At 53.9% G+C, this 24,436-nt stretch overlaps 3 protein-coding genes and 1 long non-coding RNA gene across 6 annotated transcripts in view; 2 read left to right on the top strand and 2 right to left on the bottom strand.

The window, feature by feature from the left end:
* Window positions 1–55: 55 nt before the first annotated feature.
* On the top strand, window positions 56–12,653 carry GAL3ST2 (galactose-3-O-sulfotransferase 2). Of its 2 annotated transcripts, none has more exons than XM_064666812.1 (4): window positions 56–6,042; window positions 10,540–10,626; window positions 11,045–11,360; window positions 11,446–12,653. In XM_064666812.1, exons 1-4 carry the CDS (start codon window positions 5,921–5,923, stop codon window positions 12,304–12,306), a joined length of 1,386 nt encoding a protein of 461 aa, XP_064522882.1. In that variant the 5' UTR covers window positions 56–5,920; the 3' UTR covers window positions 12,307–12,653. The 2 variants fall into 2 exon arrangements, with proteins under 2 accessions (XP_064522882.1, XP_064522881.1); XM_064666811.1 differs by lacking the exon at window positions 56–6,042 and adding an exon at window positions 7,301–7,500.
* Window positions 12,654–13,997: 1,344 nt separating this feature from the next.
* NEU4 (neuraminidase 4) lies at window positions 13,998–18,306 on the top strand. 2 transcript variants are annotated; one of them, XM_064666791.1, is made up of 4 exons: window positions 13,998–14,484; window positions 15,282–15,487; window positions 15,888–16,143; window positions 16,548–18,306. In XM_064666791.1, exons 2-4 carry the CDS (start codon window positions 15,287–15,289, stop codon window positions 17,597–17,599), a joined length of 1,509 nt encoding a protein of 502 aa, XP_064522861.1. In that variant the 5' UTR covers window positions 13,998–14,484; window positions 15,282–15,286; the 3' UTR covers window positions 17,600–18,306. The 2 variants fall into 2 exon arrangements, with proteins under 2 accessions (XP_064522861.1, XP_064522862.1); XM_064666792.1 differs by having other exon boundaries at window positions 15,031–15,487.
* TM4SF19 (transmembrane 4 L six family member 19) lies at window positions 16,751–24,055 on the bottom strand. The gene is made up of 5 exons (XM_064666802.1): window positions 22,556–24,055; window positions 20,682–20,865; window positions 20,489–20,566; window positions 19,583–19,767; window positions 16,751–19,298 (listed from the first exon to the last, which is right to left on the bottom strand). Exons 1-5 carry the CDS (start codon window positions 22,618–22,620, stop codon window positions 19,112–19,114), a joined length of 699 nt encoding a protein of 232 aa, XP_064522872.1. The 5' UTR covers window positions 22,621–24,055; the 3' UTR covers window positions 16,751–19,111.
* The window catches only part of LOC135419882 (uncharacterized), a 163,534-nt gene continuing 155,848 nt past the window's right edge, over window positions 16,751–24,436 (bottom strand). Inside the window, exon 2 of the long non-coding RNA XR_010433196.1 lies at window positions 16,751–18,827. This is a non-coding gene — a long non-coding RNA (uncharacterized LOC135419882). The remainder of the gene's footprint in view (window positions 18,828–24,436) is intronic.

Here is a 24,436-nt window from a genome sequence, read left to right as displayed (position 1 = left end):
AATCTGAACACTGAAACCAAACATGCAGGTACTGTGTCTGGGTATCCCAGCTCTCTGCATTCGCTCTGATTTTTCAGTGACACCAACCAGAGGAGGCATTTTCTCACTTGGGGTGTGCAAGTGAAGCATCAGAGACACAGCAGAACCTGTGGATGCAAATCTTCCAAGTGAAGATGTTGCTCTTCCTAGCTTGTTTTATGTAATACACTTATCCCAAAGCCCACAACAGCATCAGGTTATGGCCTCTTTAGTGATGCCAACTCCAGGCTGTCCCAAATAGGCATCAGTGTTGTCCCATGTACAGGTTTGCAGTCCTGGAAAGACTGGCCAGAGAAGTGAGGGTGCCTGGAGACCCAGCTTCTGGGGTTTATCAACTGGAGGGGAAATGCCAGCAGCCAGGCTGAGGGAGGGGACCCCAGGACATCTGGCTGGCTGGGGCAGGCTGTAGGCATGCCAGTATTTCCTGCTTCCTTGACTTCCAGTCTGTCCTTGACAGCAAGTCATGATTTGCTCTCACAGAGAGATGTAAAATTAACCCTCCCAACCAGGCTGGATAGAGATAACAACAGTGAGGTTATAATCACCCTGAGGGATAATCCAAAAGGATGGAGCAGCCTGGTCTAATGGAAGGTGTCCCTGCCCATGGCAGGGTGGTGGAACAAGATAAGCTTTAAGTTCCTTCCAATCCAAAGTATCCTGGGATTCCAAGATGGGAGTTCTGCAGACTCTGGAGGAACAACAGGCCTTGCAGAGGGATCTGGATAGATGGACCATCGGATGGTTGTCAGTGGCATGAAATTTAACAAGTCCAAGTGCCAGATTTTGTGCCCAAGACCAAGTGACGCTGAGCACAAGTATAAACTGGGAAAGGAACAGCTGGGAAGCAGTCCTGCAGAAAGGATCTGGGGATCCTGGTTGGCAGCAGCTCAGTAGGAACCAGTGGTAACCAGGAGGGCAAAAGGCATCCTGGGGGCATCTCACATGGCACAGCCAGCAGGGCAGGAGAAGGGATGGTCCCACTGTGCTCAGCACTAGTGTGGCCTCACCTGGAGCCCTGTGTGCCAGGGTGGGCCCCATCATCAAAGATGATGTGAAGGTACTTGAATGTGTCCAGAGAAGGACAACCATGCTGGTGCCAGGGCTGGAAGACGTGTCCTGGGAGGAGGCTGAGGGCTCTGGGTTTGTCTGGTTTGGAGAGAAGGAGGCTGAGGGGCGACCTCATCACTCTCTGCAGCCTCCTGAGGAGGGGACGTGGAGAGGGAGGTGCTGATCTGATGGGAACGGCTCAAAGCTGTGCCAGGGGAGGTTCAGACTGGACATTACAGAGCAAATAATCAAATACTGCAACAGGATTCCTGGAGAGGTGGTTGATGCCCCCAGACTGTCAGTGTTCCAGAGGCATCTGGACAATGCTGTAACTTTAGGATAGCCCTGAACTGGTCAGGCAGTTGGACCAGATGATTGTCGTAGGTCCCTTCCAGCTGGACTGTTCTATTCTAACGTGGTGGGGTTTGCTGGTTTGGGGTTTTGGTTTTGTTTGCTACAGTCTGTTTTGAAATAACAGAAGAGATCGTAATTTATGGTTTGTTGTACAAAACCACGTTGTCACCCTTCCGCTGCAGATGGCAGTGAGTCATCTGGTCTGCTTGGTGCTGGCTTGTCATATCCTCATTTACCAACACATGTCACTCTTAACCCAGGCTCTGTTGTGTCCAAACGAAGGAGATGATTGGGAAGAGCCTAGGGATTTGCCAAAGGTAAATAACCTGACCACCTTCTACAACAAAATGACACTTTCTGTCAACATGGGTGCAGCTAATGAATCCAAGCAGAGACAGATGTTGTCCAGGCAGCTCTACCTCATAACTTTATTACCCCATATATACATTTTTTTACCCCATGTGTATAGAGGACATCAAGGCAAGCCAGATGTTTCTTATCCCCACACATGCCCACGTGACTGCTTTCATTCACAAGGAAGGCCTCAAGGGGCCTTCCAGCTTCACCTTGTGATTCTTTTCACACACACTAATCTTAGCTCTGGCTAACTTAAGACCAGAATACTTTTGCTTTAGTATTTTCTTCTTCTTCTTTTATCGTCCAGGTGGACAGTGGTGTCTGTCTAGCTGCCCCTACACATGGGGAAAGCCCTACACGTGGGTGTCAGCAAAGCCTTTGATGCTCTTTCCCATAGTCTTGTCCAGGGTGGGCAGGGGTTTGAGCGGCCTGGTCCGATGGAAGGTGTTCCCTTGCCCATGGCAGGGGGGTCGGAACGAGGCGAGCTTCCAACTCAAACCATCTTATGATTCTGTGATTCTCCTGGACAAGCTGGCAAGGCACAGAGCAGCTGCCTGGGCTGTGGGACAGGTCAGAAGCTGGCTGTGCTCAAAGGGTGCTCATTGGTGGTTTTTACTCCCATGTACTGGTTTGGGAAGCCTTGCTGGATGCCATGAGGGTAGGACACAGTAGCTGTATTCTCTGCTAGCTGCTTTTCAGTGATTTTGACTCCTTTGCAGAGCAGTGACATAAAAGTTCCATCCAGAGCCTTTTCCTTGGGAGAGGAATCATCCTGGGGAGTCAGTTTTCTTCTGTTTTAGCCCAGGACACAGTCTCTACAACGCTGGGAGCTGTTGGATTGCATTAAGGATGCTGGCTTATGCTCAGCACCGTGTTGCAAACACCCTTCCCAATACAATTCTAAGATCACACCTCTCTCAGCTTGGCCACATGGATGCTTTTGACAGGAATACCTCCATGTCTTACGTGGCCTGCCAGTATCTAGTCCTGCCCTCCTTCAACTCTTTCTCTCTGCTATGGCACACTCCCCACCTCTCCATTCCTCAGGACGAGTTAGAGAGGAGCTGATCGACCTCTTCTTGGGTGAAGCAGAGTAAACAATGCCATCATTAGCAAAAAGGAAGAATTTCTCCACAAAAAGAGTTACACATCAGAAGGGATTGCCCAGGGAGGTGGTGGAGTCCCCGTGCCTGGAGGTGTCCAAGGAGTGACAAGGAATGAGCACTCAGTGCTCAGGTCTGGTTGACAAGGTGGGCATCAGGCACAGGTTGGACTTGATGATCTTGGAGGTCTTTTCCAACCTAAATGATTCTAGAATCCTGTGGTTCTGTGAAGACAGCCCATGGAACACAGTCAGCCTGTGCTGCTTGCATGTGGGGCGATGCAAAAATATGAAAAGTCTGTTATGTTTTTGAGGGAAAAATATGCAGGATTTTCTTTCTGCTAGGATAAGCTGATGCAGCTCATTCTTTCCAAATCAGACTGTTTATATTCTCTGCCTTTTTCCTACACCATTCTTTCTCTTTTTTCCCCCAAACTACTGACCATCACTGTTTAAAATACAGGCTTTCCACGTGAAAGGCTCTTTTTGGGAAGCAGAACTTTCCATACTCCTGCTTTTCAGCTACATATGGAGAGAGTGCTCGGGAGGGAGTCAAGGCTGACACACAACCTAGTGCTGTGGCCAGGGAAGTTCTGGCACAGCTCCACTTAACCATCTTCCTTACACATGAAGATCCTAAAGCTCCATGTAAGTTTTACTGTTTCACTAAACCATAGAGCAGTTCCCTGAGGGAATAGAAGGGAAGAGTTATTGTAGGGTAATTTTACAGGAGCTTTCCTAGACCTTAAATACCAGCATTACTCTCCTGTTCCATGTTCTCAATGATGCTTTCAAATAGTGGTGCACTGTTGTTCAGGGGGGAGAGACAGGGTGGGTACAAGTGTGTGTATTTTTACAAAGACTCATTGTGGCAGGGGCTTCTTGTCCAAAATTCTGTATTTTTCTGGGACAGTCTGGAGTGTTAGGATGATGTGGATTCTCCACACTTTGGAGCAGTGGTCTTCTGGCACAGTGAGGAATCACTTGGCTCTCTGTACTGCTTTTGCCTCTCTCTCTGTACTTGTTTTTGGCTGGGATAGAGTTAATTTTCTTCACAGTAGCTGGTCTGGGGCTCTGTTTAGAGCAGTGATGGAAGCACTGGGATGTTGTAGCTGTTGCTGAGTGGTGCTTGCACAGTGTGAAGGTTTTTTCTGCTCCTCACCCTGCCCCACCTGTGAGGGGCTGGGGTGTGCAAGGAGCTGGGAGGGGCCAGGGCTGACCCCGCCTGACCACCGGGATGTCCCACGTGTAGGACACCATGCTCAGCAATAAAAACTGGGGAAGAGGGAGGAAGGAGGGCATTCCCAAGTCACCTTTACACCTGATGGAGCCCAGCTCTCCCGGAATAGGAAGCTTTGCTTCCCTTTATCACAACCCATGAGTTTTTGCACATTCACCCCTCTGTCCCCATCCCACTGTGGGGGTACGAGTGAGCGGCTGCACGGGGCTGAGCCCCCCCAGGGACTGCCCCCCAAAACGGAGCAGAGCCAGTCTGGAGCTGTGAGTCCAGTGCCCCAGCTCACTAATCCTGCATCAGCTGGCTGACCTTCACTGCCCTGGTCTCCGAGCAGCCCACTCCCATATGAAATCAAATATTCCTGCCTGGCATCGTTTTGGGGTTTTTTTGGCATAACCAAACCTAATGATTCGTGTGCAACAGCCCAGGAGAGAGCAACGAACCAATTGTAAAAGTGCAAAAAATGGGCTTTTGTGATCCATGGGCTGGACCAGCTCCTGAGTGAGAAGCGGCACAGCTGACGTGTGTAACGTAACAGGAGAAAGAGGTCCATGAAATGTGCCCCCTTTGCCAGCAGCAGCGGGTGCTGTGCCAAGAGTAACCCTAGCAATTCTCCGTAAAAGAGCACATTGACTCGTGTTCTAGCGAGAAACTCAGGGAAAGCAACCCTACACCTTGCTAATCTCTGATCTTGGTAAGCACTGGGGTTGGGGCTGGCCTGGGGAAGCTGTGATTTAAAAGGAAATGCTGCGTTTTTAGGCACTCTGAAGACAGAGCACCATGGGTGAAGGAGTTCTGAGGACTTGGCTGTTGGTGGGGCAGGTTGGGACACAGCATACGAGGTTTGGAAAGGTGGCACTGTGGGTGGGGAGGGAAAGGGGACCACCAGGAGATGCATGGAACATGGCATGGCCATAAAAGACGAAAAGCAACAACTTAATCCCCCCTGATCCAGGCTGGGAGGTGTGGCTACACTCTTGCCCAAACGAGGAGAGCATTGGCTTCATCTCTGCGTAGGGAAGAGGGAGATGACCCCACTTCCAGAGCTGCAGGACAAATCCTGCTCTCACCAGGGCAATTTGCAACTGTCAAACCCACTTTGTCTAGTGCTGGTGTACAGCAGCCTCGGTGGAATTTTAAATTCCTGCATAATGCAGGTTGTAATGGTAGTTAGCACCAAGAAGTAATTTTGCAAACAAACCATAAAATAAGGCTCGATTATGGGCAAGAGCTCTCCCCCCACCAAGGCCTGGATGCAGCCAAGTGTCTAAACCATTAACCTCCAGCTACAATAATTCCACTTTTACCAAAAAGTGGGAAGTCTGAATGCTTTAAGAGGAATTTTCAGTAAGTGAGCAACCATTCCTGTTTTGCTGATGTCCCTAATTTCCTCTTACCGAATGCGTCTGGCAGGGAATTACAGTCCCAACCCACTGTGCAAGAAGCAGAGGAAAGGCACAGCAGGTGCTGTGACATTCAGGGTCACAAAGGGACCAGTGCCCTCCAGCAGCCCCACACCACCAGCACCCTGCCTGGATCCTGCTGTGAGCCCCCCACACCTGCAGCCAGGAGAGAGGGTGGTCCCCACTAAGGGGTCCCTGCCAAACCTTTCCTTCCCTGCAAAGCTGTTGCAAATGCTGTGTCCTGGGGCAGCTTATTATACCTCTGTTGATGCCCTGCCACACCAGCGCTTTCCATGGCTTATTAATTAACTCCTACCCACTCTGTGAAATACCCCTAGCCACTCCCTGTGTCCTCACCTTCCCATTTATAGCCGGGAGGGGATGCTAGAAATAGGTACGTGGGCACTAAGAGGCAGAGGAGATGAAAAGGGTGCTGGACTCGATTTGCAAATGAGACATTTCCCAGCTCGAAGAAGCATGAAAAGCCCTGGGTGCACTCCAAGGTAAGGGCAGAGGGAGCCGAGTGCTTGGGGTGCCGAATTGAAACTCGCTTTGGGGGAAGTTCTGCTTCAGGTAATCCCTGGAAGTTGTTAATAACCTATGGACTTAGTTCCAGTTTGCTCCAGTGTAAGGGATTAATTTTGCCACGAATATTTCTTTCCGGTGTTCCAGGTCTTTTAATTTGAAAGAACCTTGTGAAGTTGACGCAGAGCTCTGTTATTTTCTGCTTAAGCCAAAGCAACAAGGGGGTTGCCCCAAGCCTTAAAGCATCCGTAGGGGCGCCTCCAAGAGAGGCGTTTATTTAGCGTAAACAGATGCTAAATCAGAATAGATCTCATTTAAATTTGTTAGGCTTTATGTTCCTTGTATGTATTCCTTTTCAAGCCAGGTACAGTTGTTGGACGCGACTGCCAAAGATGACAAACTGAGAAGTACACAGCCAATAACTACTTAAAATGTAAACTGTGTAATTAAAATGTAAAAGTATAATAGAAATTCCATCTATGTGTGAGTGAAGAGTGACTGAGGTGGCCACCAGTGAATGACTGAAGAGGGATTGTGTGAGAGACTGTGTAGATACATATGTGTTACAATATATGTGTGTGCGAACTTAACAATGCTTTTGTATTGGAGTGTTGAGCCTTTGGGGGAATGTATTACATGGATCTCTCGGACTGTAGTGAGTCCTTGTTTTGAATGGTGGACGAGCTCTCTGGATTCTTTCTTGGTGGGATGTTGTTGCTGTGTTTCTTTTTAGCTTTGGATCAGGGGCTGCCAATGCCGGTGCCTTGCTTGATCAGCCTGTTGCAAAGGGCCCTGCACCAGACTGTCAAAGCCGTCTTTGCGGCATAAGATAAAAAAAGAGGGGGAATTGTCGGGGTTGACAGAGAACCTGGAAATTAGTGACGAGGAATTTTAACAACTTTTAGGAAATATTTACTGTAATGCCGGACGGAACAAACGTAATGCAGCCCAGACCAAAGGTCGCCAATCAAAATGGTGTCACCAATAGCATGTCACACACAGCATGCGCAGCGTCTTCAGTGTCACCAATAAGAGCGTGTGCAGTGTCTTCTGTACTACCAATTAAAGTGTATACAGTGTTTTATGCTCGAGACTTTTGATCAATTGTGTTGTGCCACGATAGTGTACAAAGAGCATAAAGGAAACACTTGAGAGCAATAAACAGCTTCCTGATCACCTTACACCTGGACTACGTCTGATATCTGTGTCGCTTTGGCCGTTCCAACTTTATCAACGACAGGGAGTTTTCCATGTTTTCTTCACAGCTGGGAGATGGCACAGCACAGGTTGGAAAGGCAAGTGGAGCCTCCGGCGCCAGCCCTGCCGAGTGCTCCGCAAGTTTTTTGGCTTCTTAGAAGAACTGTGTGTTTTCACAGTCAGCTCCCAGGTGCTTCCTCCAAGGGCTCCCAGGCTGGTTGCGTGTCACGGATGCTTAGGTAACTTCAGCGCGGTGTTCGAGTTGGGGCTTTCTCTCTTGAGCTTTGCTTTGCCAGATCTTGGAGGTCTTTTCCAGCCTAAATGATTCCGTGATTCTGTTCAGGTCAGAGACTTGCAGTGTTGTGACAAAGGGTGGGGTGTATGACACTAAGGGGACGGTATTAAGGCTCTCACAGAGGTGTGCCAGGGTGGTGGGAGCCTAACAGGGGGTGAAACCCCAGTGCAGGTTTGCAGGACATAGAATCATAGAAAATCCTGAGCTGGAAGGAACCCACAGGGATCATGGAGTCCACCTACTGGCCCTGCAGAGGATAACCCAAAAAAATCACATCATGTGCCTGAGAGCGTTGTCCAAAATCTTGATATTCTCATAACTTCCATGAGGTGTATCTGAAGTATATGGAGCTTGAAATGTAATCGTTGTTCTCTGCAGACTTTCAAGGAGTTGTCATGTCTTACTCACCTGTCACTGGAAGCAAGGTCTGGTAGCAAATCCCACACTGGTCCTGTGCTGTTTCCTGGCAGAGCAGTGGCACTGTGTTTAAAACAGGGTGTGTATGCTCTGGGTAAAGGTCCTACACATTTTCCATCAGTAAAAACTCTGAATCATTTCAAGAGCTCACTTGTTTACAAGAACAAGGTCTGCAGGAATGTGGAGATTTGTCATAAGAGGAGGGAAAGGTCCCGTCAGTTTGGTCCATGAGAGGTTTATTCCCACTCGGTGTGTGGGACTGCCATGCTGCAGCCAGTGGCAGCCCCTGTGAGTGCATCTGTGGGTGGCCAAGCCCAGGGGGTGATGGGGACAGGACCCCCTGTGGTGGTCAGGACCCAGCTGCACAAGTGCACTGACCAGCACCCCACATACCTCCTCTCATCCCCCCATCTCTGTTTTCCCACACTCCTCCCTGGGGATCACCTCGATCCCTGCCCTTGGCCCTTCCCCTGGACACCTCCATTGCATGCCTTTGCTGGGCTGAGGGGCAGCAGAGTCCCCTCCATGTCCCCACTCCCTGCTCATTCCCTGAGCTGGAAGGCAGATATCTTTCCATCCATTCATCCATCCCTCCATCCCAGGCAGAGGAACGAGCACTGTGCCATGAGAATGCATCATTTGTCATCCCCAGGACAAGAAGCCTGTTATTTCTGTGCATCCTGGCACCTCCATGGACCACGTGCCACAGAAATCAGTCACTCTTGCTCCTTAAAACTGCCGTGGTTTTGGCCTAGGTAATTTGGACCTTTATCCCCACTGTGTCTCCAGACGCAGAATCCAGCTGTTGTTTGGTTTTGGGCTGACAAAACAGGTCTGCTGGGAGCATTCAGTTAGGCTGGAGATAAACTCACTGTGCTGGACATGTCTGGAGATTTGGAGGCAGGAAGGCACTTTGTAATCCTTTATTTAAGTAAATAATTATTAAAATATCATGAGATTCCTTAAGGTGACTGGATGCAGAGGTCTACAGAGCCTGTCTTCTTGCAGCAGGAGGGGCTGCTAGTCCTTCTAGAGCATGTTGTGAGCCTGACCTGCCTTCAGGATGATTTGGGGGGTGTGTGATTTGTTTGCCCCATGAAACATCAGTCAGAGTTGCCATTCTGGGGACACCACCCAAACAAATAAATGGACCATTATGGCACTAATTGCACCTAAGAAAAGGTGCAAAAGGAGGACCAAATTGCCAGACCAGCTCAGGAAGGACCTCCAGGCAGGCAGGGTGGTGGAAAACTATTGCACCAGCAACATCTTTCAGTTTAAATGAAAGACAAAGATTGGCAGGGGCTGCATGTGGCTGATGTGAACCTGCTTGCTGCCTGTGGGCCCCTCTGCCTTCCTTCTCCCATCCCATCTCCAAGGATAGGGAATTGTCCCACTCCTGTCCCCAACAAACCTGGGACCAAAACTGAGGAAATCCTGATGAAATCTTGCCTGCAGCAATGTCATGAAACCATTCCTGCAGAAGCTGTGCTGTAAATTCCTGTCAGAGGTTGGTACCAGCTGTGGCTGAGGGTGTTCTCTGGCTTTGGGAAGGGCTCTTGGAGAAAGGTTTGGAGCCTTGCTTGCTCCCTTGGGAGAGTGGGAACCATGAGTGCGACCATACCATGCTGTAAATTGGGATTATATCTTCCCAAAACAGCTTAAAGCCATATCTAGTGCATTTTGGGAATGGTGGCTGAAAACATGGAATTCACAATGAGTTAAAACATCAGAGAAGTCAGATCAAGCTTGGTGATGAAAAATTCCTTTTTGGTGGGCGTCAACACCTTCAAAAGATCCTCTCTGTGTCCCAGCAGGACACTGGTGATGATCGTGGTATCACAGGATGGTTTTGATTGGAAGGGACCTTAAAGACCCCCTGGACTCATTCCAACCCCCTGCCACAGGCAAGGACACTTTGATACATGGTGGCTGCCTAATTAGTGCTGGAAAACATTCTCCCCCTCGTTGTTATCCAGCCCTTCCATTTCAAAGTGGGGTGTAATTAATCATTACAAACCAAACCTTGTTTGGTTATTAATTGATTTTCTGACTTGAAAAATCTCAGTTATATTGAAAAAAACCCCCTCCATTTAGTGTTTCTTTGTGTTCCCCATCTTCTGGAGTGATGCGAATACAGGAGCTGCTCAGGTTTCTCACCAGGAAAGTCTTTATAGCCCTACAAAGGGCTCGTTTTCTAGTGAATAATCTGGGAGTTTGAATAGTGAATAAGCTCTAAAGCCCCAGAAAAGCAAAACAAAAGCAAAACAAAAGGCAGCATAGCAGAGTGGAAGGCTGTTGGAAAAGCTTAGGTTCTGCGCGAAGCACACTGTGTCTTGCCAAAGGCCAAAATTAGGAGAATAATAGTGAAAATGCAATTTCTCACTGTCTTGTCTCTTACACCAGAGCTGCTGACACAGCTGGGGGTGCCAAAGGTGGCTGCCACCACTGAGACCTAAAACTGTGCTCCCAGGGATTAAAATTCCCAAGGGCAAGACGCAAAGTTTGGTGGTTCAGGGAAGGACTATCGGATAAAAATCCACTGAAACTCTTCTTCTTTTTCCAGGCATACCAGATGTCTCATCATTTTCAGCCTTTTGCTGGGACTCATCTTCCTGTCAGGATTCTTCCATAGGAAGGATAAGGATTATGGGTAAGTGAAGTAGAAGCAAGGCTTTGTGTGCCCAGGCAGCCACCACCTAACTGTGACACCTGATTCAGCTCTCATGAGGCTTAGGCTAATACTGGAAGGGCAGTGTCCCCAAAATAAGTGCTAGGTCCATGTTTGGGTGGGTAAGGAATCAAATTAGCCAAAATGCAGGTCTTCAGGGCAAAATCAGCTGTGTAGGAAACAAAAAAGGGATTGAGCTGAAGCCTTTGGGTAAGGGAGAAACAGGAGAGAGAGAAAACTCTTGACATCTGCACTGGAGGGACGGGGCTGGTTTGGGTGCAGCCTTGCACCAGCTGGAGGTGTGGTGTCAGAGGAGCCCCTGGGTTTGGCTGTGCAGGGTCTCAGGGATGGGGTGCAGCACCGGAGAGGCCGCTTTGCTCCATCTGTCGCCTTCCTGCAGAATCTTCGACAGCCACGAGGAGCAAACTGTCGCCTTCCTGCAGAATCTCAAACAGCCACTGCTGACCTCTCCCACGCCGTGCCATGCCAAGACAAACGTCATGTTCCTCAAGACCCACAAGACAGCCAGCAGCACCGTGCTCAACATCATGTTCAGGTTTGCAGAGAGGTACAACCTCACCGTCGCCCTCCCCGCTGGCCAGCAATTCCACCTCGGCTACCCGAGGACTTTCAGGGCCCACTTTGTGGAGGATTTTGAAGCCATAGGCCAAAACTACAACATCATGTGCAACCACCTGCGGTTTAACCCCTCGGAGGTAAGAAAGAGCCACAACACCTGCGGAGAGACCTGGCTGGGACAGCAGTGCCTCTGGAATAACCTCTTCTTCCTCCCACAAATAGGTGCAAAAGGTGATGGCACCCAACACCTTCTACTTCTCCATCCTGAGGAACCCCATTCCTCTGATGGAGTCTTCCTACATCTACTTCAAGAACAATGTCCCCGCCTTCAGGAACTCCAAGGACGTGAACGAGTTCCTGGCATCACCCACGAGGTTTTACCACCCAGCAGATTACAGGGAGAACATCCACGCCAGGAATATTATGTGGTTTGACTTTGGCTACGACAACAACGCGGAGGACGAGGCAGAGTACACCCAGGCCATCCTCAAGGAGATCGAGCAGAACTTCCACCTCATCCTTATAGCAGACTACTTCGATGAGTCCATGATCCTCTTGAAGCACACTCTGTGCTGGGATCTGGATGATGTGATTTACTTCAAGCTCAATTCCAGAAGTCAGGACACTGTCCAGACTTTGACTCTGGAAAGTGAGGAGCGGGTAAAAGCGTGGTGCTCGCTGGACTGGAAGCTCTACCTGCACTTCAACCAGAGCTTCTGGAGGAGAATTGAGGAGACCATAGGGCTGGAGGTGCTGGAGAAGGAGGTGGATCACCTGCGAACCAGACAGAAGGAGCTCATGGAGACCTGTCTCTTGGAGCAGGAGCCAGTGGGGAAGGATCACATCAGGAACAAAGCTTTCCAGCCTTACCAGTCAGGGGCTGCAAATATCCTGGGGTACAACCTCAGACAGGACTTGGACAACAGGACTCTGAGAACCTGCCAGAAACTGGTCATTCCAGAGCTCCAGTACACGTCCTACCTTTACACTGTCCAACACCCACACAAGAAGGGGAAGAAGCTGGGGTTGCCATTGCCGTGGACCAGTCCCCAGGAGAGGATGCAGCTCCCAAATACCAGCTAGGACACATGACAACCCACTGTGGCTTCCCACTGCTTTGCATCACACCATGTCTGGCATGTGACTGACTGACACAAGACAGGACTCTTGTGCATGGGGGGGAGGCATTGGGGGCTTTGTTCAGGGTCACCGAGTTGGTGGTTTGTCCCTTTTTGGGGACCCCGAGCCAAAGGCTCTGCGTTGGTGAGATCCTGTGTGATCCTTCCTGCCTGCTCCCAGCTGTGGAGTGCTGGGCAGGCTGCAGCTGGCATAGACATTCCAGCTTCTTAATCATTAATTACAGTTGTGATCATTTGCCTGCTTTAATTTCATTTGATATGCATCACTACATCCAGTCTGGTCACAGCTCACTGGAGCAAGTCCTGATTTTTTGGGTTTAGGGGAGGGGGAGGGAGACAAGGAGAGCGCAACGAGGGGATGCAGCTCTCAAAGGGGAAGGAGACGTGTTGGATGTCCCATCCAGCAGCACCCATGCTCAATGAGGAGTAACCACCATGCACTGCAGGGGCTGCCTTCGGGATGGGAGTCCCAAGCATCTGTCCCAAAGCCAGGCATGCTGGCTGGCTGCCTTTCTCCATGGCATGTGAGATGTTCCTTTCACCTGTGTCACGAGGTGTGGCAGCCTCTGCCCCACATGGGACACCTTGGTGCTCCTCTGGGAGGACATTTTGTGGCTTTGCCCCTCTCTCTTGTGTGAGGATCTGTGGGCAGGGAAGGTCCTTTGGGATCAGCATCCCTGAAGGCCTTTATCAGCATAGGGTTTGTTGGGTCTCCCCTTGCTGCGTTGGCTGAACTCTCCAGCACAGATTAGGAGGGGATGGGGTGAGGCACTGCTTTGGGCACGCTGGTGCCATCCAGGTCCCCACTGCCACCCCTGCTGGTGCAAGCAGGAGACACCAGCTCAGCTTCTAAGTTTATTGGCACTGTTGGCACCGAGGGGTGTGTTGGGAACTGGTGAGGAGCGGTCACCACATCCACGGGGCTGGTGCTGCCACCCTGACCAACGTTCCTGGCACTGCCACAGCAGCAGGGCCACAGGTGGCGGGATGGGGAGGATGGATCTGGGGTTGCTTGGCTGGCAGTGTTGCCTCGGGGCAACACTGAAGCTGTGGGGCAGCAGCTCCAGCTGGGAAGTATGAGGGATGCTGTCTGGGGAGCAGGGTGGGAAGCAGACCCAGGATTTTCTTCAACTCTATTTAAATCCATCAGGGAAGCAGCTGAGGCAGGGGTTAACCTGCCCTGCAACCTGTGCTCCTCGCAGCACAGGTGTCCAGCAGCAACAACAGCATTTTCACGGTTCCCTGCTCCAGGAACCCTCTTAACCCGAGGCTCGGGAGGCGTTTGTGCCAGCAGGGTGGAGCAGCCAGAGCCACACGTGGTCACCCCGGGCCATCCCAGGGGCCCTTCAGGGGCAGTTCTGCAGCCTCTGCATCAGTTTTCCCCTTGGAGCTTCCGATCCATGACCTGCCCGGTGAATTTTGTCAAGCCCTTTAAGCTAAGTTGATGACAGAGACAGGTGTAAAAATAGTTTCTTAGTAGCTGACCTGTGTGCAGGTGGGGGTCCTGGGCAGTGTGGGGGTCGTGGGAAGGCTGGTGATCCTGTGGGGGCTGGGGGTTCTGGGGAGGCTGGGGATCCTGGCAGAGCTGGGGGTCCTGGGAAGGCTGGGAATCCTAGGAAGGCTGGATTTTGGGGGTCCTGCCAGGGCTGGGGATCCTGGGAGGGCTGGGGGTCCTGGGAGGGCTGGGACCCTCCAGACCACAACCCCCAGGCTGGGGAGCTCACAGCAGGGTGGACCATGGTGAATGTGGGCTGCAGCACCTCCCAACCTGCAGGAGGAGGGAAAATGAGGCAGGAGATGTAATTCCCCCATCATGGCTCCCCTCTCATCCCATCCCCGGGGTCCAAAGAAGGAGGCTCAGCAGCCGTGGGGCCCTGGCAGTGCCCGGGCCCATAACGGTGCCTTTGTGCCACGGGCACGGCACCAGCAGCTCCACTGCTGACTCAGGGATTTTTCCTGGCCACCACCACCGCGGGAGCCCCGTGACCCATCGGTGGGGGGACCCTGCAAGGGGAGGGGGGTGGCAGCCAAGCAGTGAGGAGACAGCTCTGCAGAAACCCAGCAACGGCGGGAGCTGCTGGGGCCGAGGGACAGAGGGGACAGCCCAGCCGAGCAGGACCCGGTGAGTGCCTTCGCTTTCTCTGGGGGGGTTAGATCAGCAAAAGCTCCTGATTAAACCACTGGTGAAAGTCAGCCTTGGCTGCTCCAGCCGTGCCTGGAGTGGGCTGCCCATCTCTTCCTGTGGTAATAATCCCCAGGGACACATAGAGACATGTAACCTGGGGACAGCTGACGGTGGTGTCACTCCTGCTGTCCCCAAAGGAAGGCACCTGGGGACAGCCCGTACCCACTGCTGCAGGGACAGCCCGGCCAGGGACCCCACGGTCTGTGTTGTGCACCCCAGGCTCCCCCCACAGAGGGGGGGGAACAAGGAGCCCACTGGGTTCATTGTGCTGGAGGCACCAGAGGTACAGGACAAAACACTCCCTGACCCCCTCTTGATGAGCCCAGGCTGATCTGGGGGGCCTGTGTGTGCAGAGGTGGGCTCTGCCCTCCCAGTGCCCACTTGAAGGGATCAGGGAGCTCCTTTGCTCACTGGCCTTGATTTCCCAGAAGAGCATCTTGAAGATCGTTTTAATTTTATTTAATTTTATTTTGGAGTCCCCAGGTCAGCCTCCTTGCTGGTACCCAAAGTCGTGGCCAACCTTTGAGCCGCAGGGACTCCCCACCAGAGCAGTGCACGTTCAGCCTCTCTCCACCCCAGCCCTGCCCCTGCTCCCTGGGGCTTTCCCAAGCCCAAACCCACCAAGTTAAATCCCCAGCCCTTCCAAGGACAACCCAGTGCCCCTGGCCGTGCCCAGCAGCCGATCCCCCGCCTTCACCAACCCACTTTGGTGGGGCTGCATCCTTTTGCTGCAGACCCCATGGGCTCCCGGCACTTCCCTGCGCGGACCGTGCTCTTTGAGAGGGAATCCAACGGCGTCACGTACCGCGTGCCCGCCCTGCTCTACCTGCCCTGCGTGGCCAAGCTGCTGGCGTTCGCCGAGGAGCGGCTCAGCGCCGACGACGCCCACGCCAACCTGCTGGTGCTGCGCCGCGGCACCATCTACGGCAGCTACGTGGAGGTGGGACGGGGGGCACACCCCGGGCTGGGGGGACACGCAGGGCTGGGCATGTGGGGACGGATGGGTGGTTGTCCTCGCTGCTTGTGTGTGGCACAGCTGAGCTCCTGGAGGCGGCTGCCTGGCGGGGGGAGGCTGGGTGGGTGAGGTGAATCATGGAATCCCAGAATGGTTTGGGTTGGAAGGGACCTCAAAGGTCATCTCGTTCTACCCCCCGCCTTGAGCAGGGACACCTTCCACTAGAGACCAGGTTGTTCCAAGCCCCATCCAACCTGGCCTTGAACACTTCCAGGGGCAGGGCAGCCAGAGTTTCTCTGGGTGAAAAAGTAGGATGTTTCTCATCTGTCTCGTCCCTTTCCATTCTCTCCTCCTCCTCCTCCTCCTCCTCCTCCTCCCTGGGCAGTGGGAGGACATGCGTGTGCTGGAGACGGCGACGCTGCAGCACCACCGGTCGATGAACCCCTGCCCGCTCTACGATGAATTCACGGGCACCCTCTTCCTCTTCTTCATCACGGTGCTGGGCAGGACGCCCGAAGCCTACCAGATTGTCACTGGCCAGAACGTCACCCGCCTCTGCTGCGTCACCAGCGCCGACCAGGGCCTGAGCTGGAGCACAGCCACGGACCTGACACAGCAGGTCATTGGTGCAGCCATCAAAGGTACCCAGCTGGAGAGGGCTGGGGAGGGGGAAGGATGGCCAGCAAGGAGGTGACCGTGGGTTTTGGCCTCCTGGAGCCACCTGTGGTGTGGCTGGAGGTGACCTCGGAGTAGGAAGCCCACAGGCTTCCAAGAGGGTGGAAGAGAACCTTAAGCAGAGGGGAGAGGGGACGGAGGGAGTATCTGTATCGCTTGGGGTAGGAAGAAGATGGAGACCTCCCCGCAGCCAAGGGTAGGACCATGTGTGAGGACAAACGGGCAGCACGAGGCTGCTCTCCCACCCCACCACCTGGCTTGGCTGGGCAGGGGAAGCCCTGGAGACCCTTCCACACTGGGCATGGAAGGGCACCCTGGTGGTCACTGTTTGCCCATTCCACCTTCACCTCATCCCATCTCCGCTCCGCAGACTGGGCGACGTTCGCGCTGGGCCCTGGGCACGGGATCCAGCTGCGCTCCGGCCGGCTGCTGGTGCCCGCCTACAGCTACCACATCGACTGCAAGGAGTGCTTCGGGCAGCTCTGCAAGACCACCCCCCACTCCTTCGCCTTCTACAGCGACGACCACGGCCACGGCTGGCGCTTCGGGGAGTTCATCCCCAACCTGCAGACGGGCGAGTGCCAGCTGGTCTCGGTGGATGAGGAGGATGGATCCAACGTCCTGTACTGCAACGCCCGCAGCCCGCTGGGCTTCAGGGTCCAGGCGCTCAGCACGGATGACGGGGCTGTCTTCCACAGGGGGCAGCTGGTCCAGCGGCTGGTCGAGCCCCCCCATGGCTGTCATGGCAGTGTCATCGGCTTCCCAGCACCATTTGTGTATGTCCCCACCATCTCCCAGGACTCTGTGTTGCCCCTCCGGGGCTCAGCTCGACGGCTGCTCCCCGGGATGTTCCAGGGGTTTCGGTACCTGCCCACCTGGAAGGCAGCAGGTGATGAGCTGCCCACTGTGGCCACCGGCAGCCACCACAAGCCAGACGAGCCCGATGAGGACTGTCCTACCCCAGGGCATCACCAACAAGCCCACAGTGCCACCTTGGCCCAGGGGGACCCTGCAGCGACCCCCAGCCCCACTCCCTTCTTCCAAGCGCCGACATGGATCCTCTACTCCCACCCCACCAGCTCCATGTCGCGGGTCAACATGGGGGTTCACCTGAGCACCTTCCCCAGGGATGCAGAGAGCTGGACAGAGCCCTGGGTCATCTACGAGGGCCCGAGCGCTTACTCAGACCTGGCTTACATGGAGCTGCCCTACGCGGAGGCCCCGGTGGCCGGTGGCACGGCCATCGCCTTCGCCTGCCTCTACGAGAACGGGACGAGGTCGCCCTACGAGCAGATCTCCTTCAGCATGTTCACGCTGCACGACGTGCTCCAGAACATCCCCGTGACAGCCACTGCTCCCCACCAGGGCCGCAGCCCCCGGCGCCGCGGGAAGCGGGGCCGAAGGAGCTGCCCCGTGTCCTAGTGACCCCCCAGGCCAGCTCCCCCCACCCCCCCAGTGCCAGATCCTGGGACAACAACCCATAGCCTGGGGTCCCACACCCCCCATCCAGCACGGCCACATCACACAGAGCAGTGTTACCATCCCCAGGCTGGATTTGATCTCACTTTTATTGTTATTTTTTTAATTATGTATCGGTTGGTGGGGAGGCTTGTGCACCCCACACAGCCCCAGGCTCCTTTCCAGCAAGAGCCACCTCATGAAACAGATACTGGGGGGCAACAGCAATGCCAAAAGGAGGCAGCTGGGGGCACCCTGTGCCATCCCTGTGTGCTGGGTCAGGGGGACACGGTGCTCCAGCTGTGCCACATCTGGTACCACCACCCTGCTCCGGGAGTTTCCCTCCCGTTGTTATAAATAGTTGTGTTATATAAATGTTTTATATGTTATATAAATGTTTCGTGTTATATAACGTTAAATAGTTTCTTTTTCATGAAAAGGCTTTTTCTCAGTGGTCTCCCTGAAGTCACTGCGAGGGTTTGGGCTGGAGCAGAGTTCAGTTCCTTCACCACAGCTGGGATGGGGCTGGGTTTTGGATTTGGGCTGATGATAAAGAGATGTTTGTGTTGCATCACTTGTCTGTCTTGGGTTCTATTTCTATCTCTCTATTATTTTCCTTTACATTACAATTTATTATTATTATTTCAATTATTAAACTGCTCTTATGTCAACCCATGAGCCTTCTCACTTTTACGCCTCTGATTCTCTCCCCACCCATCCCATGGGATGGGGGTGAGGGAGTGGCTGTGTGGTGCTCAGGTGCCAGCTGGGGTTAAACCACCACAGTGGCCCAGTTACTGTTTAATCTGGCTCAGTGCTTTGGTGTTTTTAATCTGCTGCCACCATCACTGCTTTCCTTGGCCCTTGTCAGTGGGGGCCAAACACCCTCCCAGCACGGGCAGGCTCAGGCCCACACTGGGGCTGAGTTTAGGGGAGTGGGAGATACGCTGAAACCAGTGACCCCCCTGTAAGCACAGCAGTGGGGTCCTGGTCCTGGGGATGAGCAGCAGCTGCTTCTGACATTTGTGTGGGGGGGAACTTTGGGGGGCTACACCTCAATTCCAGCCCTGCCTCCTCCAGCAGGACTCTATCCAAGTGCTCCAGCCAGAGCCCAGCTCTGCTTCTCTGGTCTCCTTCCCCTCTCCTGCCCTCTGCAGGTGACAAACACCAGCCCAGCTGCCCTAAATACGAACTGATTAAGAAAAATTAAATTAGTGTCCCGCTCTTGTCTCTGCAAACACTGTTGTGTCACATCTTGCACTGGGGTGGGTGGAGGCAGCCGAGGAAGCCGCTGGGCTCGTGCTGGGGTGCCATGAGCCGAGTCCTCACCTCCATCCCTCACCTGGCTGCTTTCCAACCCCAAAGGGCCGGTGTCACAGTTCCTACCATACCTCCAGTTCGGCATGTGCCACCAGCCAAGTGACACCAGGGGTGACACCTCCTCCGAGCGCAGCCTCCTGGCACTGCCCCCGGGCCCTACTTGCCCTCACAGAGGCCACAGAGGCAGCCGAGGCAGCCGTTGAGGATCTGGAGGAAGGACAGCACCATCTCGGCCACGCTGACGAGCAGCAGGATGGAGAAGAGGACGACGTTCCAGGCCACGATGCCCTCTGGCTCCAGGCAGATGCTCCAGGTGTGCCGATCGTAGAGGTAGGTCTTAGCCCTGTGTGACGGGGAGGGGAGGAGATGCAGGATGCTGCCCGTGGCAGGTCAGGAATCCCATCACTTTCTGCCACAGAGGGTGTCCCAGACATCCTGTCCTTCAGCCCGAGGGTGAGCGGGGTCAGGGGGGTGGTGGAGGTGCAAAGCACCATGCAGAAATTCATGGAAGGTAGGCACCCCTCGAGCTACCAGAGTCTTGCAAGCACCCACACCCCCCCACCATAATTAACACTGATTTAATTAGCAATAAGCCAGTGAGGCAGCACTGGTGATTCAGCCCCTCACCTGGCATCAGGCGCCTGGCCAGCGGCATCCGGGAAGGGGTAACCCCAGAGGGCTCCGTGCCCCAGGCTGTGCTCAGAGGCGTTGTAGAAGCAGAGGGGGCCGTTGGTCAAACCCACCCCGGAGAGGACGAAGCAGGCGGCAGCGCCCAGGAACGCCAGCTTGGAGAGCACGGTGGAGATGAAGGCCTGTGGGGAACACCGGGCAGGCAGAGGGGACACTGAGAGTCAGGTGGGCTCCAAAACACAGCTGCTGGTTGTCAGAGTGTTAGGCAGGGGGGAAAACTCCCCTCCCCTTCACCCCAAAGGGCTCCGGTCCCGGGGAGCTGTGGCTGTGGATGGAACCATTGCTGGGCTGGGCAGAAGCAAGCAGGGAGTGGAGACAGGCAGGGATGGAAATGGGCAAGGAGCAGGGACAGGCAGGGAGGGAAATGGGCAAGGAGCAGGGACAGGCAGGGAGGGAAATGGGCAAGGAGCAGGGACAGGCAGGGAGGGAAAGGGGCAAGGAGCAGGGACAGGCAGGGAGGGAAAGGGGCAAGGAGTAGGGACAGGCAGGGAGGGAAAGGGGCAAGGAGTAGGGACAGGCAGGGGTCTGCCATGCAGAGCCTGGTGGGACAGAGCCCATGGAAAGCCTGTCTTCTTGGAAGGGGCCACCATGCAGCATCCCACCATGGGACCATGAGAAAGGCTGGTCTGTGCCATGAACCTCCATAGGGCCATTGGAGAGGGACACCCTGCCAGGACCTGCCACGGGAGAGGGGCCACCCACCACATCCCACCACGGGATGAGGGGAGAGGGGGTCCATGCCATGTCCCACCGTGGGGCCATGGCAGAGGTGGCACCCTGCCAGTCCCCCCCCACATCCCACCCCCTGCTGCTGGGCACTGCTCCAGCACAGGGGTCCCTTACATTCCAGCGGGTGCCGCAGTCGGAGCAGCCGGCACATCGCCACCCCAGTGCTGTGATGTGGGTCGCTGCCAGCAGCACCTGTGGGAAGGAAAATGAGGCTGGGGGACAAGGAGAAGCCACCTGCCCTGCTCCATCCCTCTGTCCCTGCTCCACAGGCCCGTGAGGGGGGACGGGTGTGACCCACAGTACTCACGGGGATGCCGCCGCCCCAGACACCCGGCACGGCCAGGGCGTGTCTGCTGATGTGCCCCTCCCACAGGTACTTGGATGCTCCGCCAGGGAAGAGCAGGAGGATGCTGGCTGCCATGGAGAGCGTGCCCAGGGCCAGCAGGCAGGGACCCACAATCCGGCTGCACTTCCCCACACACATCTCTGTCCTGCATGGGAACGGGGAGGAAGAGGAGGAGAGGAAAGAGCTGCGTTCAGCCTCGTGGGGCCCCACGGCTTCCCCACCCTGAGCCCATCCCACAGCTGTGGGACAGCAGGAGTTACTGGGTCGTGGGTTTGGGTTCCAGCCCACCCCACTGGCACTGCCCCTACTTGAGGGCAATTTCCAGTGGAAACCCTAATATTTCTTTGCCAAACAGGCAATGGAGTTTAAGACAACAGCGAGTCCCACACCAAGCCTTGAGACCTGTGCAACCTCAGGGCTGGCTCCTCCAGAATGTGTCCCTGCCCAGAGCTGGAGGGTTGGAACGAGATGGTCTTTAAAGTCCCTTCCACCTCAAACCAGTCTGTGATTCTGTGATAATGTTACTGCAGGGGGCAAACCACCCACCACGGCTCAGTTTGACTTTCAGCGTTTACAGCGAGCCAGGAAAGGGGTGAAATCCTTGGACAAGGACTTGTGAAGGCACATCAATCAAAAATCCAACAGCAACTCCACTCCTGTCATACATGAATCCTGCCACAGGTCTGAGTATGCCGAAACTAATTAAAGTTAATTAAGAAAATGTTATCCCCTACCCTCCAACTCCACTGACATCTTACTAAGTTATGAGTTCACCTATAAAGCACCTGCCCATCTCTAGGTGATACCTTGTCCAAAATTACTTCTCTTCTGCACCTACAAGACAGGGATGCCCACTGGTCACTCTGGGACCTCTGAAAACAACCTGGTTTGGTGCTGTCCTGGCTCCCAGGTTTCTTCTACCCTGTGTTCTTTTTGTTCTGGGTTGGGTTTATGCATTTTCCCCTTTCCTGGTGGATTGTGACCCATTTTGCACAAGTTCCCCAGATTGAGCTGCTTCTGGCTCTGGATAATCTTTTTCAAGCTTGCTCTGGCTTTGCAAAGCAGAAGTGGCTGTGGCACCACTGCCCCACGTGGCTGTTAGTTGTTCCCGTGGGAAGAGCTGCCTCAGCCCCCTCGTGGGCCGGGGAGGAGCAGCTCAGGCAGCACATCCAGCCCGCACGGCCCGAGGGGCTGGGGAGCAGCCACGCCAGTCCCAGCAGGATGCCGGGGGGGCTGAGCATGGAGGAAGGGGCTGGGAGACCCGTGTGGAGGGTGACACGAGCCAAGATGCCCGAGTGGACCATCAGCTCCCCCCCATCCTGGAGTTCCACCTCCCCTCTGTTTTCCATCCTCCCTGACTTGGTTATACGGAATTTAGGGCCCCTGACCCTCAGTGTGGTCCTGCCTGCAGTCCAGGGATTGTGCGTGGTTGTCCATGAGTATCCAGTGGCGAGTCCCACCTCCCCACCACGGGGGAGCTCCTGCTCCTCTGAGCTCACAGCCCAGGCTCTCACCTGCCAGAGTTTTCTGCAACTTCAACCTCTCCAAGGATTCCCCTTCCCCTCCACAGCTGCCCTCTCCCTGGGGACGGCAGGAGGCCTCTTTCCCCTAGGAAGCTCCCCATGGTGTGCTGTCCCCTCGAAACGTTCCCCTTGAAGAAGCAGCTTCCCTCTCAGCCAGCACAGACAAACCCCTGCGCCAGGGGAGGCAAAGCCAAAGTCCAGCTCCATCAGGACCCTCAAAAGCCTCGACCCTTCCGCCAGCACATCTCCATGGAAAAGCACAGGGGTTCCAGCAAAGCCCAGGGAGCCTGTCCTCCCTGCTTCCTGGCTTACCTGGGAGTGATGCCACGTGGCGTCAGCAGCGTCCACCCCTCAGATGAGCTCTGTGCTGGAGGCATCTCCCCCCAGCTGACTATTTATGATGCCCCAGGGTGTGCTCCCTGTCTTCCCCCTCCCACCCAAGGTCCGCCCATGCATCAGTCATGATCCTTCCATTCAAAGGGTGACTGTCCTGGCTGAATGAGCCAGATCCTCCGGCGCTGTGCCGGATCCTTCTGCACGGTCCTTCCCCCTTTCGCTGCCAGAGTTCATCAAAACAGGCACAATTTCAGATTTCAAGGCTTCTACCACTTCTGCACTAAATGCCTCAACCACTGAGAAGCCGCTCCTGGAATGACCTGTGGTGACCATGTTAGGAGAACACTCCCCTCTCTCCCTAATATTTTAATAAAAGCTTCTAAATAAGCATTCTCATGTCTCAGCTGGTTCCTAACTCCCACCTTTTTCTTCCTCACAGGTGGCCCAGCTTTTCCTCAGGTGCTGAGTATATCTCGTGCCTTGGAGACAAGATTGAGAGGCAAAGGTTTCTGGACATCTTAATTATTACAAGTCCTCGGACACCACCTTTTCCCATCTGAGGTGCCCATGGCTGGCAGTTACTGTGCAACAGGGAAGCTCCTCAGCTACTCCCACAGGAAAGGTCTGACAGTATGGGAACAGGATCGGGAGAATGTGGATGATCTTTGTGTCCGAGAACAGGAGACAGAGAAACTGTAGCACCAAAAAATGGCAAAAATGGGGCAGTTTTGTTGGCAGAGGAGTTGCAGGTGGCACGAGCAAAGAGAAGAACAGCTCGTGGGCTGTGCAGGCAGAAGGAAGAATCTTCTCCGAGAAGAGTTTTGAGATGGCTCCTATTCCTTGTGTGTTCATGAGGACCTGAGGCACAGAGTCTTGCTCTGATGCTGTAAGTAAAAAAAGCACCTGGAGTGCTGCCTTCTGGTCCATACCCTAACCTGCTCTACCCAGGGTGACCCACACCCCTTTGCTGATGTGTTTCAAAGTGGCTTTTCCTGCTTTCAAATCAATGAGTCGAGGATATAAATTGTGCTCCCAGACAGGAAGAAATAGAAGGTGGAGTTGGAGCCCTCAAGAGTCACATGGGAAAACATGAATGGGTGAGGCCAGGTCACATCAGGCAATTCTGTTCCTCTAGGAAAAATGAGAGGAGCAGATTATCCAACAGCTCCTCTGAAAGGAAAAATCAGAGTCTGCAGCAGCACATAAATTTCTGTTTTATTCCTAAATAAGACAAATTGGTCTCTAAAAGGCAGACAACAGCAAAGGCAAAACATGCAGGACAGCAGAGTGCCGAGAATAATCCAATTTCTCCTTCCTCTCTTTTCTTACTTAGAAAGAGGGGAAGCTTTCCTTTGCTCCTGGAAGAAAATGTGTTGCAACCTCATCTTGTGCCTTTCCTACGTCACGGCGATCTGAGCTTCCCACGTTGCCCCACGCATGATCCACTCCACCACCTCCCACAGGAAACCTCCTGCCACGCAGGGAGAATCTGGGATTGCTGCTCTTCCCCTTGTACCCGGAACAGTAACCAGAATAATAATAATAAAAGGCTAATTTTAGCCCAGCACATGAGGGGCTGTGCCTCTGCCTTTCTCACACGAGAGCTTCATTGTGAAAGCACCAGCACAGCAATTATGGGCAAGGGATTTGCTGCCAGGCTACCCAGTTCATGGCACAGCCAAACCTGGTCCCACCTAAAGCAATTCCAGCTCAGCAAGGTCCTTCTCTGACTTCTTCTCACAGCTTCTTTGCTTCCCTGCTCCCCTTGCCCAAACTCCTTTGGGGCTGGGGAAATGGCACAGGTTGGGTTTCAAGTGTGGTTTGGCTTCAAGGAGAACCAGAGGCTGAGCTGACTTG

Source organism: Pseudopipra pipra, chromosome 10, assembly GCF_036250125.1.
Source record: "Pseudopipra pipra isolate bDixPip1 chromosome 10, bDixPip1.hap1, whole genome shotgun sequence".
In the NCBI taxonomy this organism is placed as follows: Eukaryota; Metazoa; Chordata; class Aves; order Passeriformes; family Pipridae; genus Pseudopipra; species Pseudopipra pipra.
The sequence above is the reverse complement of the archived record's forward strand: the minus strand, read 5'-3'. Positions and strand labels throughout refer to the sequence as shown.

Excerpts from the sequence above, each read along its gene's own strand:
- TM4SF19 (XM_064666802.1), bottom strand. The coding sequence starts at position 22,620 with ATGCCTCCAGCACAGAGCTCATCTGAGGGGTGGACGCTGCTGACGCCA. Across the intron at positions 20,567-20,681 it reads TCTGGGGCGGCGGCATCCCC|GTGCTGCTGGCAGCGACCCA; the intron begins GTGAGTACTGTG and ends TCCTTCCCACAG. Across the intron at positions 19,299-19,582 it reads GGCCAGGCGCCTGATGCCAG|GGCTAAGACCTACCTCTACG; the intron begins GTGAGGGGCTGA and ends CCCGTCACACAG.
- GAL3ST2 (XM_064666811.1), top strand. The coding sequence starts at position 7,337 with ATGGCACAGCACAGGTTGGAAAGGCAAGTGGAGCCTCCGGCGCCAGCC. Across the intron at positions 10,627-11,044 it reads AGGAAGGATAAGGATTATGG|AATCTTCGACAGCCACGAGG; the intron begins GTAAGTGAAGTA and ends GCCTTCCTGCAG. Across the intron at positions 11,361-11,445 it reads TGCGGTTTAACCCCTCGGAG|GTGCAAAAGGTGATGGCACC; the intron begins GTAAGAAAGAGC and ends TCCCACAAATAG.
- NEU4 (XM_064666791.1), top strand. The coding sequence starts at position 15,287 with ATGGGCTCCCGGCACTTCCCTGCGCGGACCGTGCTCTTTGAGAGGGAA. Across the intron at positions 15,488-15,887 it reads TCTACGGCAGCTACGTGGAG|TGGGAGGACATGCGTGTGCT; the intron begins GTGGGACGGGGG and ends CTCCCTGGGCAG. Across the intron at positions 16,144-16,547 it reads CATTGGTGCAGCCATCAAAG|ACTGGGCGACGTTCGCGCTG; the intron begins GTACCCAGCTGG and ends TCCGCTCCGCAG.